The sequence below is a fragment of the Stegostoma tigrinum genome, chromosome 14, assembly GCF_030684315.1.
Source record: "Stegostoma tigrinum isolate sSteTig4 chromosome 14, sSteTig4.hap1, whole genome shotgun sequence".
Taxonomy (NCBI): domain Eukaryota; kingdom Metazoa; phylum Chordata; class Chondrichthyes; order Orectolobiformes; family Stegostomatidae; genus Stegostoma; species Stegostoma tigrinum.
The window spans coordinates 73,563,457-73,577,844 of NC_081367.1; the positions used below are offsets into that span (position 1 = coordinate 73,563,457).

The window sequence follows — 14,388 nt, forward strand, 5'->3', positions numbered from 1 at the left end:
GAATGCTAACTGAACCCACATGTTAACCTGAAGAGGGCCCTGAACTAGTGCATAGCCTGTCACTTTCCCACATTGTATCCCATTTGCCCACTCTCCCTACTGTTTAAATCCTTCTGCAGCTCCCCCCAGTCCTCAACACTACCTGTCTTTGTATCATCAGCAAACTTGGAACAATGCTCTCAGTTTCTTCATCCACGTCTTAATATATAACGTGAATTGTTGTGGGCCTGACATGAGCCCCTGTGGAACTCCAGTAGTTACTGACTGCCAACGTGAAAAAAAAACCTTTACTCTCTGCCTTCTGCCAGTCAGCCAATCTTGTACCATGCCAGTAATTTAAGAGTTATGGAGCCATAGAGCAGTACAGTACAGAAGCAGACCCTTCAGTCCAACTTGTCCATGCTGACCACATATCCTAAATTAATCTACTGCCATTCACTAGCATTTGGCCCATATCCTCCTTAAACCCTATTCATGTACTCAAGCAGATGCCTTTTAAATGTTGTAATCATACCAGCCCCCACCACTTCCTCCTGCAACTTATTCCATATATGCACTGCCCTCTGTGTGGAAAACGTTGCTCCTTACTCCCCTTTTAAACCTTTCCCCTCGCACCTTAAACTGATGCCTTCTGGTTTTGGATTCCCCCATCCTGGGATACAGATCTTGCCTATCGACCCTATCAATGCTCCTCATGATGTTATAACCTCCATAAGTCGCCCCTCAGCCTCCGATGCTCCAGCCTACTCAGCCTCTCCCTATAGCTCAAACCCTCCAACCCTGACAAGGTTCCTCATAAATTTTTTCTGAACCTTTGCACACAGTATTCCAGTAGTGACTTAAAGAATGGCCTGTACAGCTGCAACATGACCTCCCCACCAGATTTAGCTGCATCTGTGAACGAAAAAGCAGAGTTAACATTTTGTGTCCGTTCTAAGGAACCATCACTGGACCCAAAACATTAACTCTGTTTTTAACTTCAGTGATGCTGTCAGACCTGTTGAGCTTTTCCAGCAACTTTGTTTTTGTTCCTGATTTACAGCATCCCCAGTTCTTTTGGTTTTTATTCTAGCAGATATGTCCAGCAATACCTCTCCTTGACTCAGGCCTATTTTACCGTGCACTTCCAAGGACTCTGCAATCTCATCCTTAATAATGGACTCTAAAATCTTACCAATGATCAACGTCAGGCTTAACCGGCTTATAGTTTCCTGTCTTCAGTTATACCTTATTTAACTGGTGCAAAATGCTTCATGTAATCAAAGGTGTGCTTTTGTCGGACTGGAATCATATAGGCACCCAGTTACAACATTGAATCCAAACCTCAGCTAAAATTTGATTACTGACGTAAGGCAGGATTCAACAGTTCTTAAGTACTCCACACACTGGAAGACTTGGTCCATAGTGCTATATTCGTATTATGACAACTGAACAGACGCATCACAGTTGGTATAATCACGATTCTCACTACAACTGGCTAATATGCTTAAAACCTCATAACACTCAAGTTTCCACTTTACGTTGGATTTGGACCTAAAGCCATGTCATAATTTGAAAAAGAACAGGGGATTGACCAATATTCTTGTTAGTATTTTTCCCTGAATGGACGTTGCTGGATCAGTATCTTATTGACCTTGATGTATGTAGGTTCTTTTTTGTGTTTCCTGCATTGACATTTCAGAAGTAACTTTTTGTGTATACCCAATCAATTGATCTGTGAGTTTGGATTTTTTAATTGATTCATGGAATGTGGACATTACTGGTCAGGTGAGCGTTTGTATCACCCACCCCTGACTGTTAAGAGTCAGGCATGTTGCTGTGGTCTGGAGTCACGTGTTTTTTTTTCATTCATTCACGGGATGAAGGTATTGCTGACCATTTATTGTCCATCCCTAATTGCCCAGAGTCAACTGCATTGCCGTGAGTCTGGAGTCACATGTAGGCCAGACCAGGTAAGGATGGCAGTTTCCTTCCCTAAAGGACATTAGTGAACCAGATGGGTTTTTCCTGACAATCAACAATGGATTCATGGTCATCATTAGATTCCTAATTCCAGATATTCTATTGAATTCAAATTCCACCATCTGGACGTAGTCTAGAGACCCAGATAAACTGCCCAGTGATAATACCACTAGGCCATTATTTCCCCAGACCAGGGCAGGAGAGCAGTTTCCTTCATTAGTACACCAGGTGGATTTTTTTCTGACAATCAATGACAGTTTCATGGTTGCCATCATACTTCTAATTTCATATTTTTATGGAATTCAAATTCTCTGGTGGGATTCAAACCCAAGTTCCCAGAATGTTACATGCATCCCTGGATTAATAGTCCAGGGATAATAATGTTAATCTATCACTGCCTCCTCCCTTATACAATTTGTCCTTTTAACACACAGTCATCCGACAGATGAACACATTTTAAATAGTTCTCTTTATGCTAACTGGGACATTAGAAATGTTAATGTTAAAGTAATGAAGTGGGTGGGGGAATTTTTCTTGCTTTGAGTTTCTAAATTTTATTTCTTAAATGCTGTACGTTTTATTTCTCTATTGTCTAAGATCTTGTCACTAAAGAAGCTGTACCTAGGTGTCTGTGTACTTAAGGTGGTGCTATAAGTGGCAACGTATAATCTTTTCACTGTACTCATTGAGTATATGTGACAACAAGGGCTGATTCTAATTCTGAATTCATATTTCTGTGCTGTAAATTCATCAACTTCCTGTACTCCTTTCTCTAATTCTTGGGTTTCTTTCCTCAGGGTTTGTCTTGTTGTGAAACCAACTGAATGTTGAATACATCTTAATTTGTAATAGCAAAATAAACAGATGTAAGTTTTGGTTTATATTTTAGGTTCCCAGAATTAATAAGCTACATTGCCAACAACAGTCAAGAAGATTTGTACTATGAAGATAACATTTGGTCTGGAGAGGATGTAAATGGGTGAGATATTGAAGTGCTTTAAAAGTGCCTGTTCAATTTAGCTTCAGCTGCAAATACTGAATGGATTTTGATACTTCCTTTAATCTTTCAGGTGTTTTAAACATGATCTTAGAAGATGATATATTTGAAGTTTAATCATCATAATCTCCCAAAAATTCCAATATACTTCTCACCATGCTCAAGGTTGATGCCGTTGGAACAAGAGTTAACTGTTTATAACTCCTCAATTGATCACCCATTTAATACATAGAACCGTAAAAGAAAAGAGCAAGAGTAGGCATTCAGCACCTCGAGCTTACTGCACCATTCAATATGCTTGTAGCTGATCACGGAGCTTAATACCCTAATCCCACCCTGAAACCTGTAACTTGCTGGTCTGTTGATTTAAAGCGTTGTACATTTACTCTGGGCATAAAACTAAATACAAAAATAAATTACATTCATCTTTTAAACAGTGCTGAAAAAGTTCAAGAAATTGGAGCCTGGTTGAAAATGCATCCTGTCAGTAGTCTATCAAGAGCGTCATGTGACTTGAACTTACTTGATGCAGCAATTATTGAAAAGATTGAAGAGGAGGTGGAAAGATGCAAGGTATTTCTTTTTGATCCTTTGTAAAACAAATAAACAGATCAAAAATGTCTAATTCCCTTTTTATGACTTTTCTCCCATCATTTTTTGAGAGATGGTGAAGCTGCTTTCTGTGTTTGCATATTTATATACTTTTTAATGAGTATCAGTGCCCCTCAGCATCTTAATGAGCCATTCTTAATTATTTTTACAGGTTACTGAGCCCACTGCTGTTCTCATTTGATTGCTGTCCATTCCGTAGCATAACAGGCTGGTGATGAGAATTAAAAAGTCTTGGTTGGTTTCAGTTCTTTCTCCACCCATTATTGCAATCCACTTGCTTCCCCAATTAAGTAGGCACAAGACAGAAACTGATCCCAAAGCTGATACTAGCATTACACAATCTCAAAGCTAAGAAATCTCACAGGATTTCTGTTTATCTTCCATTTTCTGATCAGTCCCACAGACTTGGATTCAATTGCCTGATCACGAAGGGAGGCAATGAAGATGTTCTGTTCCCAGTTCTGGCAGTCTCTGCTATATAGCGAACAGTTAAAAAGTAAATAGGAGTAAACCTAAAAATTAACATCGACATTCCTTTCCTTTTCCCTCACATTTTTCAGGATTATCCCAAATTAAGTAGCTGCATTTAGGTAAACAATGGATCTGATTACCTGGGAAGAATAGCTTCCTTCCTCTTTTGTTCCCACGATACATGCTACTGTGTATAGTGTCTTACTCACCAGTGCGCATCATTATCTGGTTTATGTGTTGCTCATCCCAAAATTGATTCTTAAAATTAATATGGCTTAACTTGTTTCCTTTTGTTGCAAAAACAGAATTTAAATTAAATGTTCAATTGTAAAGTGCAAGAGTGCGTATTGAACAAAAATCAAATGGATTTATTGTGGATACTTTAAATAGATCAGCAGTACCAGAAGTTGAATGCCCTGAACTTTATGTCAGTATTTTCCTTACTATTCTTAGCAAAGAAGAAGTAACAAGAAAGTAAGAGTGACTGTGAAACCACATCTACTATACCGGGTAAGTTGAACTATCCTGTTTAATCAAAGTCTACTCCGATGTTTGAAAAGATTGGATTAAGACGTTCCAGGTGGGTTTTGCAACTGACCTTTAACCATGTGCAAATGTGATGTCCATGTCTATGAATACCTGTACACTGACTTTACAAAATTAATAACCAAACTTTAGACCCTGGGAAGATTTATTTTGTCTGCTATTAATAGTAAAGTAATTCATGTGATGATTACAAATAAATACTATAAGTACTGAACAATGGAAATTCTCCCCTTACTAAATAAGATTTTGGTAAATATTTGAAAAATGAATTAGGTATTTCAACCAATGATGTGGAAAAACAGGAAAGGATAGAACAAAATAGAACAAAGAACAAAGAAAATTACAGTACAGGAACAGACCCTTCTGCCCTCCAAGCCTACACCAACATACTGCCCATCACAACTAAAACCCCCTATCCTTCCGGGGACCGTTTCCTTCTATTCCCATCCTGTTCATGTATTTCCCAAGACGCCCTTTAGAAGTCACTATAGTACCTGCTTCCACTACCTCCCCTGGCAGCAAGTTCCAGGCACCCACCACCCTCTGTGTAAAAAAAAACTTGTTTCTTACATCAGCTTTAGACCTTGCCCCTGGCACCTTAAACCCATAACCCCCGGTAACTGACTCTTCCACCCTGGGAGAAAGCTTCTGACTGTCCACACTGTCCATGCCCTTCAACATGATCTTATAGACCTCTATCAGGTTGCCCCTCAACTTCCATCATTCCATGTGAGAACAACCTAAGTGTTACCAGCTTCTCCTCATAGCTAATGCCCTCCGTAGCGGGCAACATCCTGGTAAATCGTTTTAGTACCCTCTCCAAAACCAGCACATCCTTCTGGTAGTGTGGCAACCAGAATTGAATACAAAATCCGCTCAATTGTTGATACGTTGTTGGCTGGTACTTGATGACTGTGGAAAAGTATTTATTTAACATGGAAAAACAGTTTTCAGTAATATCCTGCAGTTAAACCCTCATAGAAACGGACATTATGAAGTTTTGTTTCCTTTGGCATATTTCCGGTTTTGTTATTTGCACCTCATCCAAGACTAAATCAACAATATGCTTGCAAATGAATTTTTAAAAATACAAACCACTGCGGTAATTTCCAGTCTGAACTTTGACATGTCTGTAAATGGATAGTTTACACTAAGGATGAGATATTGTACGGACAAGGTAAAATTAACAATAGATCAAGTTGGTAATTTGAGCCGCAAGCAGAAAACAACAGGTGGAATGAAAATAAAAATAATAGAACCACTCTTTCAGGTAGCAACTTTGGGGGGGAATAAAGGGCTAGTTTGTATTAATTGATAAGGATTCCAGAAACTTAAGAGTTCCATTCACAAAAAAAGATCAGGGAGAGGGTCGCTTAAAACAATAATCCTTCCTAATATTTCTTTGAGGTCCCTGGTTCCTTGCAATGTCTTGCTCCAGAGCTGTTGGTGCGAATTGCCCTTCAAGATCTGTTAAGTATTGCCGATATAGAGATCTCTAGTTCAAAATTCTCACATAATGACCAGGGATGGCTCAGTGGTTAGCACTGCTGCCTCACAGAGCCAGGGCCCTAGGTTTAATTCCACTGTCGGACGACTCTCTGTGTGGAGTTTGCCCATTCTCCCCGTGTCTGCGTGGGTTTCCTTCGGGTGCTCCGGTTTCCTCCCACAGTCCAAAGATGTGCCGGCTAGGTGGATTAGTCATGCTGATTGCCTGTAGTGTTCAGGGATGAGTGGATTAGGTGGGTTATAGGGGGATGGGTCTGGGTGGGATCCTGTGAGGGTCACTGTGGACTTGTTGGGCCTGTTTCCACACTGCAGGGATTCAATGATTCAATGAATCCCAGCCTTGACTGTATGAAGTTTGCACATTCTTCTCGTGTCTCCATGAGTTTCCTCCCACAGCTCAAAGATTTGCAGGGTAGGTTGATTGGTTACGCTAAATTTCCCATAATGTCGATGAATGTGCAGGCTAGGTGGATTAGGGTAGGGGGTGGTTCTGGGTATAATGCTCTTTGGAGGGTTTGAGTGGACTCTGGGCTGAGTGGCCTGCTTCCATGCTGTAGGGATTCTATGATCATTCTTGCTAAGATGGGGGAGGGGTTGTTAAGTGGAGACATAAACATAAAATTAAGTTATCAGCCCCATGGATTATTTTCCTACACTGTCCTTGTGACTAGCATTTTTGGAGCATTGGTAGAGGCCTGAGATTGGGTCTCCAGCCTCTTCTCTTGGTTGGGGCAGTCACCTCACAGGAACCCAACATCAGTGTTCTCCTTTACCTTTGAACTTACCCAGCACCCAATCCCTACTTTATGTATATCTGTTTCCTTCTTTAGCATGATTGTACCTTGTGCCTGCCAGCCAGCTGTAAATGTTCAGAATTTATTGCTGTTTTGTCTTAATCTGAGGTGAGCCTGTTGTTTACCATTGGGCCTTCTCCAGTGTCCACATTACTGCAGATGTAAGGACAGTGCAACTTTTAACTAGGTTAAGACCTTTTTTCTTCTGAAACTGGAGAACAAGAGAACAAGAGTCACGCACCATCAGCAGGCTTATGAAAAGTGGCAGGGAGGCAGGAAGCGTGAAATACATGAGTTAGAAGGAACAAGCTTGCACCTGGGATAACTTCAGATCTAGGTTGAATTACTTCAACAAAACCTGATGACGAAAATATGCAATCACTGAAGTAGACTATAGTGGAGTCTTCCTAAACGTTTGGAAGATTGGAGCTTTGCTGTAATGCTGAATAAAATGTGTTGGAACTGCTTTTCCTTTATATAAATTAAACTGCATTTAAACACCTGGGAATTTTCAAGGTTTTCTTTTCTTTCTAAGTTTTTATTTCCCTACACAGCCTCTGGAGCAGCAGCATGGTATAGTACCAGACAAAGATGCAGAGTACCTTTTATTTGATCGTGTTGTGAATGTGAGGGAGGACTTCTCTGTTCCTGTTGGTCTTCGAGGAACCATCATAGGAATGAAAGGAGGTGAATTTTAAGGAGCATTATATTTAAAGAAGGCTAAAAGGCCATGAGTTCAAATGGAAGAATGCTTATCGTGATTTAATATAACTGAGCATGTTTTAGGCTCAGCTGTTTTGGATCTGTTCCAAGTTTTATTTGATCAGGCCAGAGATGGATTCTCTTCACTCTAGGCTGTATTTAAGAGAAATATGTTGTTGAGACCAAATGTCATTCTAAGTCTAGCTTATTATTTTGTGGGATGTGGATTTCTACAATAAAACCAGCGTTTGTTGCCTGTACCTCAATGCCTTTGACCTAAATGGCTTGCGAGACCACTTCAAAATGAAAATTAAGAGTCAGTGACATTCTCATGCATCTAGGGTCGTATGCAGTCCAGATCAAGTATCAATGGCAGATTTTCTTCCCTAATGGACACCAGTGAAACAGATGGGTTTTCTAACAATTCATAATGGTTTAATGGAGTAGTTTTCACTTCCGAAATAACTAATTGAATTTAAATTCTACCAGCTGCCGTGGTTTGGTTTGAACCGCTGTCCCAAAGTATTAGCCTGGGCCTCTGGATTTCTAATCTAGCATTTCACCATGACATCACCAACTTCCCCATGGTAGTTCTTAATGATTCTTTATAGAGACTTTGCCTACTATTTTCAATCATTTTGGAGCCAGAATTAAACATCTTATGTACCTTAAATACTTTTCTTTCCCACTTCCTTTAAATTCACAATTCTATTTATTGCATCTTTAGATGTGGAACAACATTTTGCCTAAACTGTATACAGAATCCATTTGATCAAGCAATTTTTGCTTTTATTCATTCATAAGATGTGAGCGTTGCTGGCTGGTCCAGCATTTATTGCTCATTCCCAGATGCTGTTGAGAAGATGCTGGTGAGCCGCTGCCTTGAACCTCTGCAGGCCATCTGCTGTAGATAGACCAGCGATGCCATCAGGAAAGGACAAAGTCAGAAGTCATCCAATACAGGTTGTAGTCTGACAGGTTTATTTGACATCATGGACTTTTGGGGTGCTGCTCTTTTATTAGGTGAGGTCACACCTTACCTCTGTTGGTTTATAACCTGGTGTCATGTGACTTCTGACTTTGTCCATCCCCATTCAACACCAGTACTTCCACATCAGGAATGGAGTTTCAGGATTTTCATCCAGCGATACCGGAAGAATGGCAATATGTTTCCAAGTCAAGATGTTGTTTGGCTTGGAAAGGAACTTGCAGTGTTCCCATGTACCTGCTGCCCTCGTCCTTCTGGATGGTAATGGTCATGGATTTGGAAGATGCTTTTGAAAAAGCTCTGGTGAATATCTGCATTGCATCTTGTAGCTAGTACACATTGCTACTATCAAGTGTTGATGGTAGAGAGAAGGAATCTTTGTGGATGTGGTGCCAAACAAGCTAATCTTTTCCTGGATGATTAAAAAAAACTTCGAGTGTTGTTGGAGCTGCACTCATCCATGCAAGTGCATCACTCTTCACTTGTGCCTTGTACATAGTGGACAGACTTTGGGGGAATCAGGAGTTGCATTACTCACAGCAGGGTTTCTAGCCTCTGACCTGCTTTTATCATAGAAACGTAGGAACTTGGAGCAAGAGCAGTCCATTTGGCCCTTCAGGCCTGCTCCACCATTCAGTATGATAGTGGCTGATTCTCTATCTTAATGACATATTTCTGGTTTCTCCCCATACCCTTGTTGTCTATAAAAATCTGAAAAAAGAATATTTTTCTTGAATATATTAACCGAGGCTCTTGTAGCTACTGTATTTAAGTAGCTAGTCCAAATTAGCTTGAAATCAACATCCTGGAGGTTACTGTTGATGGGGTGGTTCACCAGTGGTAATCCCCTTGAATGTCAAGGGATGATAGAGAGATTCTCTGTTGTTGGGAGACAATCAAGTCTGGCATTTGTGATGTGTAAGCTGCATGTCACTTTTGAGGCCGAGTCTGGATATTGTCCAGATCTTGGTGCATTTGGATATTCACTGATTCCGTATCTGTGGGTTCGCAAACCAATCATTGATGAACATCCCCACATCTGACCTTGTGACAGAGAAAAGGTCATTGAAGCAGCTGAAGGTAGTTGGGCCAAGACCCTGCAGAACTGCTGCAGTAATGTCCTGTGCCTGAGATGATTGAGCAGTGATAACTACAACCACCTTTCTAAGTGCCAGGTATGACACCAATCAGTGTAGAGGCTTCCCCTTGATTCCTATTGATTCCAGTTTTGCTAGGGCTTGTTGATGCCACTGTCAGTCAAATGTCACCTATTTGTCAAGGGCTGTCATTCTCACCTGACCTGTGGAATTTCAGCTCTTGACCATATCTCAACCAACGCCATAATTAAATTAAGGGGTGAGTGAGGCTGGCAGAAACCAAAGCACTAGTTAGCTGGTTATTGCTGAGCAGCTGCTATGTGGTACCACTGTTGATGGCATCTTGCATCACTTTACTAATCAAGAGTAGACTGATGGGGCGGTAATTGGGCGGGTTGGAGTTGTCCTGCTTATTGTGTACAGGGTGTATCTGGGCAATTTTCCAGGTTGCCGGGTAAATGAAGGTGTTGTAACCTGTTCCGGAGCAGCCTGGCTAGTGTTGTGGCAACAAAAACAAAGTTGCTGGATAATCTCAGTAGGTCTGGCAGCATCTGTGAAGGAAAAAACAGAGTTAACATTTCAGGTCCAGTGACCCTTCCTCAGAACTGACGGTGTCTGGGAAGATGTCAGTTTATGTGCAGAAAATAGGGAGGTGTGTGGGGTAGGGAGTAAACGATAGGATAGAGACCAAAGAGAGAGAGGGGAGAGACAGTTTGACAGACAAAGGAGTTGCTAACTATCAGTTCCATTAATCCCATTAACAACTATTCACCCTCCCAGTCTGATCCGTAGCAATTTTCCACTGCCATTTGAGATTGGGTGTGGCAGGACTGCAGACCTTAGAACTTATCTAATGATTAATAGAATGATTTAGCTCTGCCCATAGGTGCTTAAACTGTTTGTCACGCAAATAATCCTGTTTTGCAGCTTCACCAGGTTGGCACCTCATTTTTAGGTATGCTTGGTGCTGCTGCTGGCATGCCCTCTGGTACTCTTCACTGAACTCGTGTTGATTCCCCTGTCTATATTGTACCATTAAATTGGGGATATGCCAGGCCATGAGGTTGCACATTGGATTGGAGTATGATTCAGCTGCTGTTGATAGCCCAAAGCACCTTGTAGATAATCATAAGCTAAACTTATTCAAAGTTTGTCCAATTCAACGCAGTGATAGTACGCAACATGGAGGGTATTCTCAATCTGAGGGCTGGATATAAAAGAAAGGAGCAGAATTAGGGCATTTGACCCATTAAGGCTGCTGTGCTATTCAATCATGGCTGATATTTACCTCAGTCCCAATCTCCTGCCTGCTTCTGTAACCCTTGATCCCCTTTGCGAATTAAGAACCTAATTAATTCTGTCTTAAATACACTGAATGATTTTGCCTTAGAAGGCTGTGAACGCCATGAGTTCTGCAGATTCATCACCCTCTGACTGTAGAAATTTCTGTTCCTTAAGGGCTGCTCCTTTACTCTGAGGTGTGCCCTTTGGTACTAGTTTCTGCTACTGGTGGAAACATCATCTCCACATCCACGACTTCCTCTCCGCAAGGACTGTGCAGTGCTCACTCCTACTGATACTGTCATGGACAGATACAGCTGGTAGATTGGTAAAGATAAGGTCAAGTAGTTTTTCCCTCTGTTGGCTCCCTCACCATCGGCTGCAGACCCAGTCTAGAAGCAGTGCCATTTAGGGCTCGATTGGTTCAGTCAGTAGTACTGCTGCCGAGCGACTCTTCCTGGTGGATATGGAAATCTCCCACCCAGAGTACATTTTGCACGCTTGGCACCCTCAGTGCTTCCGCCAGATGTTGCTCAACTTCAGGAGCAATGATTGGTCAGCTGAGGGAGGACAGTAATTGATAATCAGGAAGCTTCCTTGCCCAGGTTTAATCAGGTGCAGCGAGATGTTGACTCTGAACAACACAATGTTGAGACTCCCATCACAACTCTCTCCTGACTGTATACCAGTGCCGCCGCCTCTGGTCTGTCCTGCCAGTGGGATAGGGCATGCTCAGGGATGGGACATGGTTATATTGACAGAACATTGCTTACAGTCCACGTCGTAGTGTTGCTTGTCTAGGTTGTGTCAAAACCCTCCTAAGTTTGGCTGTTACCCCGAGACGTTAGTAAGGAGAAAGAGGACTTTGCAAGATCAACAAGGTTGTGTTTACCATTGATGTTTCCGGCGCATCAGTTGATGCCAGGTGATCCAGCCAGTTTTGTTTCGTTTTGGAGACTTTCTAGCAGTGGTTACAATGGAGTGGCTTGCTAAGCCATTGGGCAGCTAAGAGTCAGCTGTATAATTATGGTTCAAGAATCGTTATGGGCCAGATATGGTAAGGAAAGCAGATTCCTTCCCTCAGCATATTAGTGACCCAGAGATAGTAGGAACTGCTGATGCTGGAGAATCTGAGATAACACAGTGTGAAGCTGGATGAACACAGCGGGCCAAGAAGCAAAGCCTGAGGGTCTCCACCTGAAACATCAAGTTTTCCTGCTCCTCTGATGCTGCTGGATGAACACAGCAGGCCAAGCAGCATCAGAGGAGCAGGCAAACTTGATGTTTCAGGTGGAGACCCTTAGGCTTTGCTTCTTGGCCCGCTGTGTTCATCCAGCTTCATACCGTGTTATCTTATATTAGTGACCCAGATGGGTTTTCACAACAGTCGGCATGGTCATCATTAGACCTTTAATATTTTTATTCAGTTAAAATTCCATTGCTTTGTCCAACCTGGATTTCCTGAACTTTACCTGGAATTCTGAATAGTGTAGCAATAATACCACTAGGTCATTCCCTCCTTGTTAATTTGAATTCTCCCCAAAATTCTCAATGATTAATTTTCTTTTTAACTTTTGCAATTTAGTTTTCTTTCCTGTTCCTTGCAACTTCCATTATATCCTTTTTCCAAATTTTTTTTCTCTCTGTCTATGGCCATAAGAGATCATTCCCAATTAGTGTGTAATGCTTATTTTGTTATTAGTGAGAATTCATTTAGACATGCCCTGAAGCTTTCCAAATGTGGTATCTCATAAGTTTACACGTTTTATCCCTTCCTAGACCCCTTCTCTTGCGCACCCTATTTTATTTCTTGCCTGAAGCTATTGTTTCCCTCCATTATTCACACCTGATCCGAGCAGCACTGTACTTTTATGATCAGACATTTATATGATTGTATTGTGGCAAATGTTGCTTTACAGTGTCGTACACAAATTAATTTTTTAAAGTACCACCTTCTGGAATTCTCAGCACTCTTTCCTGTCTCCCTTAAATCAGAATAACAGCATATGCAGTAATCACTTAAAATGCCTTAAATTTTGGGAAATTGCTGTCTCTTCTGTCAACCATTTTGTTCAGTACATTGATTGAATTGGCTTCTTAAAAAATTTGATAACAAACAATGGGACTGCTGTAATTTTACATTGGGATCAGACAATCTTATAAAGTACCTTCAATAAAAGCAAAATACTGTGGCCGCTGGAAATTTCAAGTAAAGACAGAAAATGCTGGAGAAACTCATCAGATCTGGCAGTATCTGTGGACACGTGCTCAGAGGTGTTCCAAAGAGGTTATTAATGTCAACTCTGTTTCTCTCTCTATAGTTGGTTGCAGACCTGCAGAGTTCTTCCAGCACTTTCTGTTTTTGTTGTCCAAGTACCTGTTTCTCACATCCTCCACCCGCTACTCCCACCATGATTTTTGTGCCTTACAGTGGTCAAGAGTTTATAAAGTTCTGTTAGAATTGTCTCAAATAAGCTATATTCAAAACAGTCCTTATTTGAGACCAAAACTACATGCCCTCATTTATGGAATAACTAAAATGTAGACTTTTTTTGCCAGGTGCTTAATGCATTCCTTTGAGGTACGCTGCTATTCTTTTCATAAATATTTTGAACTTGTCTGCTTTGTTGTGTAGCTGAGAGAGAATCTGATGAATCTTTTGAAGTATTATTCGATGAAGAATTTCCAAGTGGACTCACCATAAGGTTTGTAAATACTAACACCATTGATTTTTTGAGGAGACATTTTGAATATAAAGATAATCCAGCACGGAGTAGGTTTGTTTTGTTCTGATTTTATTAATAAAGCGTAGGAGGTGCTAACATCTCTGCATTTATTGCCAAAGGTTATTAGCATTTTAAGAAATTGGATGCATGACTCAAGATAAGAACTAGGTTAGTACAGATTTGAAACCACTGACGTCCTAAATTTGTTTTTAGATGCTCTCCTGGCAGAGGTTATAGACTCCCAAAGTGTGCCTTAATCAATCTTAGTTATGGGAATCGTCTGGAATTTGGAGGCCAGAAAGCAGCACCTTTGGTAAAACCGCAACCAGCAGCAATACCTCAACATGCAATGTATCCTTCATCACAGTCTGGTGCTCAGAAAGTGTCTACAGGAGGCCTGAACCACTCCCCGCGGTCCCTGTTTGTACCAACACAGGTGAAGAAACATGAATACTAATGAAATAAAAACAAAATGCTGGTAAAGCTCACCAGGTCTGGCAGCATCTGTGGAAAGATAAATAGAGTTAATGTTTCAAGTTGAATAACTTTTCTTAAGAACTTCTGTTTTTTTTAAATCTCGATCTCCAACATATGCAGTATTTTGCTTTCTTAGTAGATGTTAATGAATTGACTGACCAGGAACCAAAAAAGTACTGCAAATGCTGGAAATCTGATCTGCCTGTAAAGCATGTAAGACAACACTTTT

The 14,388-nt window shown here is 41.0% G+C and overlaps 1 protein-coding gene across 8 annotated transcripts in view; it reads left to right on the forward strand.

Annotated features, from left to right (window-relative positions):
- xrn1 (5'-3' exoribonuclease 1) overlaps positions 1–14,388 on the forward strand; it is a 144,368-nt gene that overhangs the window by 81,616 nt on the left and 48,364 nt on the right. For 4 of the 8 annotated variants that reach the window (XM_048541536.2, XM_048541538.2, XM_048541535.2 and 1 more), the window contains exons 27-32: positions 2,852–2,941; positions 3,397–3,532; positions 4,496–4,552; positions 7,443–7,575; positions 13,592–13,661; positions 13,896–14,118. In XM_048541536.2, coding sequence (XP_048397493.1) covers positions 2,852–2,941; positions 3,397–3,532; positions 4,496–4,552; positions 7,443–7,575; positions 13,592–13,661; positions 13,896–14,118 — 709 coding nt within the window. Of the gene's footprint in view, positions 1–2,851; positions 2,942–3,396; positions 3,533–4,495; positions 4,553–7,423; positions 7,576–13,591; positions 13,662–13,895; positions 14,119–14,388 lie in introns of those variants that run through there. The other 4 variants (XR_007248613.2, XR_007248612.2, XM_048541539.2 and 1 more) reach the window with 4 other exon arrangements.